This window comes from Dendrobates tinctorius, unplaced genomic scaffold (genome assembly GCF_039654945.1).
Source record: "Dendrobates tinctorius isolate UK_male_01 unplaced genomic scaffold, ASM3965494v1 ptg000021l, whole genome shotgun sequence".
In the NCBI taxonomy this organism is placed as follows: domain Eukaryota; kingdom Metazoa; phylum Chordata; class Amphibia; order Anura; family Dendrobatidae; genus Dendrobates; species Dendrobates tinctorius.
The window spans coordinates 13,212,576-13,219,774 of NW_027361689.1; the positions used below are offsets into that span (position 1 = coordinate 13,212,576).

General features: G+C 47.7%; 1 protein-coding gene across 1 annotated transcript; it reads left to right on the plus strand.

The window, feature by feature from the left end:
- Positions 1–4,429: 4,429 nt before the first annotated feature.
- Positions 4,430–6,643, plus strand: ID2 (inhibitor of DNA binding 2). Its single transcript, XM_073568174.1, has 3 exons — positions 4,430–4,863; positions 5,242–5,304; positions 5,990–6,643. The coding sequence occupies exons 1-2, from the start codon at positions 4,516–4,518 to the stop codon at positions 5,293–5,295; spliced, it is 402 nt and encodes a 133-aa protein (XP_073424275.1). The 5' UTR covers positions 4,430–4,515; the 3' UTR covers positions 5,296–5,304; positions 5,990–6,643.
- Positions 6,644–7,199: the final 556 nt, after the last annotated feature.

The following is a 7,199-nucleotide window of genomic DNA, read 5'->3' on the forward strand; positions in this document are numbered from 1 at the left end:
TGAAGACGATGAATTCGGAGCAGGAGACACGCGGTTGGTTTGGAATCACAGTCCATACTTGGACAATAGATGGTGGATGTGTGAAACCAACCTAAGGCCTCCTTCACATGTCTGGATAATATCGGTACCAGAAAAAATGGTACCATGCAACCAGTGTTTTCGATCAGTGTTTTCTATCAGTGTGCCATCAGTGTGCCACCAGTGTCTTCGATCAGTGTGCCATCAGTGTCTTTGATCAGTGTGCTCTATCAGTGTGCCATCAATGTTTTCAATCAGTGTGCCATCAGTGTGTTCCAACAGTGCTTTCGATCAGTGTGCTATCAGTGTCTTTGATCAGTGTGTCATCAGTGCTTTCGATCAGTGTGTCATCAGTGCTTTCGATCAGTGTGCCATCAGTGTATTCGATCAGTGTGCGACCAGTGCTTTTGATCAGTGTGCCACCAGTGCTTTTGATCAGTGTGCCATCAGTGCTTTCGATCAATGTGCCATCAGTGTCTTCAATCAGTGTGCCACCAGTGCTTTTGATCAGTGTGCCATCAGTGTGTTCCAACAGTGCTTTCGATCAGGGTGCCATCACTGCTTTCAATCAGTGTGCTATCAGTGTCTTTGATCAGTGTGCCATCAGTGCTTTCGATCAGTGTGCCATCAGTGCTTTTGATCAGTGTGCCATCAGTGCTTTCGATCAGTGTGCCACCAGTGCTTTTGATCAGTGTGCCATCAGTGTGTTCCAACAGTGCTTTCGATCAGGGTGCCATCACTGCTTTCGATCAGTGTGCTATCAGTGTCTTTGATCAGTGTGCCATCAGTGCTTTCGATCAGTGTGCCATCAGTGCTTTTGATCAGTGTGCCATCAGTGCTTTCGATCAGTGTGCCACCAGTGCTTTTGATCAGTGTGCCATCAGTGTGTTCCAACAGTGATTTCGATCAGTGTGCCATCAGTGTCTTCAATCAGTGTGCCATCAGTGCTTTTGATCAATGTGCCATCAGTGCTTTCGATCAGTGTGCCATCAGTGTCTTCGATCAGTGTGCCATCAGTGCTTTCGATCAGTGTGCCATCAGTGCTTTCGATCAGTGTGCCATCAGTGCTTTCGATCAGTGCCACCAGTGCTTTTGATCAGTGTGCCATCAGTGTATTCGATCAGTGTGCCATCAGTGTGTTCCAACAGTGCTTTCGATCAGTGTGCCATCAGTGTCTTCAATCAGTGTGCCATCAGTGCTTTTGATCAGTGTGCCATCAGTGTCTTCGATCAGTGTGCCGTCAGTGTCTTCAATCAGTGTGCGATCAGTGCTTTCGATCAGTGTGCCACCAGTGCTTTTGATCAGTGTGCCATCAGTGTGTTCCAACAGTGATTTCGATCAGTGTGCCATCAGTGTCTTCAATCAGTGTGCCATCAGTGTCTTCGATCAGTGTGCCATTAGTGCTTTCGATCAGTGTGCCATCAGTGTCTTCGATCAGTGTGCCATCAGTGCTTTCGATCAGTGTGCCATCAGTGCTTTCGATCAGTGTGCCATCAGTGCTTTTGATCAGTGTGCCATCAGTGTATTCGATCAGTGTGCCATCAGTGTGTTCCAACAGTGCTTTCGATCAGTGTGCCATCAGTGTCTTCAATCAGTGTGCCATCAGTGCTTTTGATCAGTGTGCCATCAGTGTCTTCGATCAGTGTGCCGTCAGTGTCTTCAATCAGTGTGCGATCAGTGCTTTTGATCAGTGTGCCATCAGTGTATTCGATCAGTGTGCCATCAGTGTGTTCCAACAGTGCTTTCGATCAGTGTGCCATCAGTGTCTTCGATCAGTGTGCCATCAGTGTGTTCCAACAGTGCTTTCGATCAGTGTGCCATCAGTGCTTTCGATCAGTGTGCCATCAGTGTCTTCAATCAGTGTGCCATCAGTGCTTTTGATCAGTGTGCCATCGGTGCTTTCGATCAGTGTGCCATCAGTGCTTTCGATCAGTGTGCCATCAGTGCTTTCGATCAGTGTGCCATCAGTGCTTTTGATCAGTGTGCCATCAGTGTGTTCAATCAGTGTGCCACCAGTGTATTCGATCAGTATGTCATCAGTGCTTTCGCTCAGTGTATTCGATCAGTGTGCCATCAATGTATTCGATCAGTGTGTTATCCAGTGTGCCATCTGTTTTTTTTACAGTATTGCGTAAAAAAAATAGATTCCAAAGCTTCTCCTATACTTTGCAATATTAAACACGTAGAACGTACAGATGCCATCCGTGTGTTATACGTATTTTACATGGACCCATAGACTTGTACTGGCCCTTGTCATCCATGCTGCTGATAAAATATTGGGCGTGTGAAAAATAAACGGGTACCTGAAAGATGGACATGTGAAAGGGGCCTAAAATGTGGTCACCAACACCCCTTCAACTTATCGTTGGTTGCATCCTTTGGGCAGATAAATTCCGTGCAGTGAACGCTGATCAATGATACAGGAAGGCAACTGGCGCTCAACCATTTTCATTTACATGTTAAAATGATGGCGGGAGGGGTTTTATAGTCCATCGATACCATTCATATTCATCATGGTGCTTGTTAACATGAGGGGACCACCAATGGTCTTTATGTTCTCATGAAGGATGTCTGTCTCCTGACTCCTGGACATTTTTATACACAGGATCGAGCGCTGCTTTGCTCCGTGTTTAAAAGGGTCTTTTTACTTTGACCTAACATTCCTCGTTGGTTGAAAGTAAATCTGCCCATGTCGATGAGATGACATCAATGTAAAGGGCCATATACATCATCCATCAGTTTATCTGCCTATGTAAAGCAGGATTGATCCCTTTAATACTGTTATATAGGAAATCAATAACTGTTCCTGTCCTTTGTGCCGCCCAACTCTCTGCCAACCCTCTGTCATTCTAAAAACTTTATTTATTTTTAAATCAGTGTGCTGCCTGGGGCCCCTGTGCACTGCCTGGGGCCCCCATGTGCTGACTGGGGCCCCTGTGCGCTGCCAGGAGCCCCGTGTGCTGCCAGGGGCCCCTGTGTGCTGCCTGGGGCCCTGTGCGCTGCCTGGGGCCCTGTGCTCTGCCTGGGGACCCCGTGTGCTGCCTGGGGCCCCTATGTGCTGCCTGGGACCCCGTTCGCTGTCTCTGCCTCCCTCCCCCCCGTGCACTGCCTGGGGCCCCTGTGTGCTGCCTGGGGCCCCCCATGTGATTCCTGGGACCCTGATTGCTGTCTCTGCCCCCCATGTGCTGCCTGGGGCCCCTGTGTGCTGCCTGGGACCCCCGTGTGCTGCCTGGGACCCTGTTCGCTGTCTCTGCCCCCTGTGTGCTGCCTGGGGCCCCCATGTGCTGCCTGGGACCCCGTTCGCTGTCTCTGCCTCCCTCCCCCCCGTGCACTGCCTGGGACCCCGTTTTTGATGATTCTCAAAAGCGTGAAAAATCTGAAATACAGCAGCAGGGTATATTCTGGCCCAGAGGGGTATAATCTGGCCTAGGCCACTTTAACCCCAGATATATTCTGGGCGGGGAGGTTAATCTGGCCTGTAAGGCCAGTATGCAGAAAATTTCTGCATGAAAACTGGACTCCTTCCCAGAAAACGTGCGTTTTCCGCACGCTGTTTGCGCGTTTTCCGCACGTTTTTGAGCAAAAAGCGCGTTTTTGATGCGTTTTTTCTGCACGTCCCCAGATACATCGAAAATAGCTAAAAACACGGACTTTTCCCCTAATTAATGAGCTTGCTGCGTTTTTTACCGCGAAGCGTTTTTTCGAGGAAAAAAAGGCATCAATATGCACAAAAAGTGCAAAATGCATTAAAATGAATGGGATGCTTCTTTTGAGCGATTTTTAAGCATTTTTGCCGGTAAAAGCGCTTAAAAAACGCAAAAAAAAACCGCTTATGTGGGCACACCGCCTCAGGATATGTGCACACGTATGCAAAAAATTTCTGCATCAAAACCGGACTCCTTCCCAGAAAACGCGCGTTTTTTTCAGAGCGTTTTTGCCACGATTTTGCCACGATTCCGCGTGTTCCCAGACACATAGCAAATAGCTAGAAATGCTGAATTTTCTGCTAAATTAATGAGCATGCTGTTTTTTACCGCGAAGCGTTTTTTTCACGGAAAAAAACGCATCAATATGCACAAAAAGTGCAAAATGCATTAAAATGAATGGGAAGCTTCTTTTAAGTGGAATTTTTGGTAAATTCGCGAAATAAACCGCTGTGTGTGAACACAGCCTCACAGGGCTATGAGCTGTGACAGTGTGCGGCCACTATTTACTAGCACAGCTGTGATGACACAGGCCACGCCCCCACTCCCAATCATTGGTTTAGAATGCGGAAGGAATTCACATTCCGAAAGTCTAACCTGCCAGCCAATAGGGGAGCACGGTCAGCGCTTCCAACCAATAGAGAGGCAGGAGACCGCCCAGCTGTCAGCTGCTCCGTGCTGGGGTATATGAGGCTGCGCACCTAGGCGCGGAGCTCACTCTGTGCTGCTTGTCGCTGTGAGACGTGCTTGTGTGAGAACCTGGGACTCGCGGCTCTGTACCAGTCCGGCAAACATGAAAGCGTTCAGCCCTGTACGATCTGTCCGGAAGAGCAGCCTAACCGAGCATACCCTGGGCATCTCCAGGAGCAAAACGCCGGTGGACGACCCGATGAGCCTCCTGTACAACATGAACGACTGCTACTCCAAGCTGAAGGAGCTGGTGCCCAGCATCCCCCAGAACAAGAAGGTCAGCAAGATGGAGATCCTCCAGCATGTCATCGATTACATCCTGGACCTGCAGATCGCCCTGGACTCTCACCCCAGCATCGTCACCCTGCATCACCCGAGGCTGGCCAGCCCTGCCTCCAGCAGGAGTCCCCTGACCACCATCAACACAGACATCAGCATCCTGACACTGCAGGTACAGAGCATGATCCCAGCAATGGCTGTGTGCCCTCTGGCAATGATGGGGTTACACTGCACCCTCTCACTCCAGAAGGCTGCATTATCCTGACTAGAGATCTATCCTCCAATCCCTGTGTTCCTGGCTGTAGGGATCGGTGCTCTGCCCTTGGTGGACATGGTGGCGGTAGAATTTAGCCCTGTCCTATTGTTCCAACATTGTTGCATGTGTGACTGTTCCTAGTGAGGGCTGATGTCTGCTCCTTGTTCTCTGCTCTCCAATTAGCCCAGTGCCAGGTGGCTGATCACCCATTCTACCTCCTTGTGCCTGATGATCGCCCATCTGCATCTCATTGCATTATAGTAACACGTGCTTGTTTTCTTCCCCCTTTTCCAGGCGTCGGATTTATCAGAGTTCATCACGAATGACAGCAAAGCTCTTTGTCCTTAAGCGAAAACGGTGAGTGTCATGCTTGCGTGTTCCTATAGTGTAAACGTATAGATCTGCGTGTATGTTCTCTGCAATGAAATCCCCCCCCATTACCTCCCCCCACATGACATGCAGCCGAGATGGGAATTCTCCCGAACGTTTTAAATGTCTTGTGGGCTCCTGTCATCGTCTTAAAGTGGCTGCATCTTATCAAATTGCTGCAAGCAGCCGACTGGCGCCTACATTCATTGCAGCTAAATGGATCCAAACAGAATGGGATTGTGGATCCCCCCCCCCCCCCCCTCCCCACCATCATATGTTAGCGTTTATCCTGTGTCATGGCTGGGAAACCTGACTTCCACCCATCATAGTCATTTCTTGACAGCACCTACCCCATTCGCCCACCTAGTCGTGCGGCGCACGTAAAGTCGCTCTAGCACTGATATCTCAGGTTAAATTGGTGATCTGCAAAAAGGCTGTTTTGTCTATATAGGAGGGGGGTGTTGAAGGGCTAATGTGGGGGTCTTATATTTATTTTACATGGACGCCCAGCTTGTTACAAGCGTAGCGTGCAGAGCGCCAAGGGTTAACCCCCGGCTCCTGTGTACATCTGGAGCATGAGTGTTTGGTTAAATGTGCAGTGGTGGCTTCCTCACTGGCGCCAGTCTGTCTACTGATCTCTTCCACTAAAACCCTCCTTCTCAATCTCTTGCAGGTGTTCACATTGACTGTGTTTTTCTTTGCACAACATGGCTACAAGACTTCTCTATTTCATTATTTGAGTACTTCATTTGTACAGAAGCTTGTGGAACAAGGGGATTCAATGTGGCTGTGAAAAAAGACTTGCATCCATTTTATTTCTTTTGCCCCCTTCCCATTTATTTTGCATTCCCAGCCAAGCTTTTTGGACTGCTGTTTTTCATTATTTATGAAAAGACTATAATTGACCTTTCCTAACGCGGAAGGCTTAATTCTTTTACTATTCTCTCCTACACGGGGAGTGGAAGTGAACGTCGTCGTACCACAAGGGATTTGCCACTTTTTACCATCAGCTTTTTATTTTTTTTAAGCCTTTTTTGTTAAAGGTGAAGCATGGAGGCAACGGGCGAGCGGAGTACCCAGCTATAGAGATTTTTATCGGACTGGACTCGATAACAGACTTGTTGTGTATATAGTTAAATAAGACGTTGTGAACTGTTTATTCCAAGTTTCTCTCCCCCCCCCCCCCCTTAAATTCCCTTGTACAGTAGCAGGGATGTTTGATTTCTGCAAATGTGTAATGATAAGACTTAAATCATGCTAAACTTTTTATAAAAGTTTGGTTGTAAGCTTTTTATACAGAATAAATCAATGGTGTTTATTGAAATGACTACTTTAGTTCTGTGCCTCTTTCATCGTGCTTATGACATCCTGGTGGGTCAATGTACAAACTGCTTCCTACCGTATGGGTGTTCTCATTGCTAGTCTGTGTGCCAAGATGCCATATGATTCACATTCCCTGACCCTTGTACCAGTAAATGATTATCTAGTAGACTTTGAACACTAAAAAGCTTTACTTGGATCAAGGTGATCGGGACCATTCATGGTCGTGATCATTCCAAGTGGCTCTTACAAAAACCGCTCTTTGCTTGTGGCCACCGAAGGTGACTTGGTGCAGTAAAGTTGTCCAAACTTTGCTTTTATGTCCTCCCTTGTGGATGTCGCACTGTAGTAGAGCAGAGTTTATTTGGTAGTTTAATGGGTTAATGACTTCGGTTTCCCTATTAGGAATTATTGGACTCATTCTGCTCAATTTTGTACTATAGGAACTTCACTGTGCTTACATGGAGTTCAGATGGGGTGTAAGTCCTGTCGTTGGCTTCTTTGCCTCCCAGTTGTACTGTCTTGCTAAATGTTCATATATTATCAAGACAGTACAACTGTTA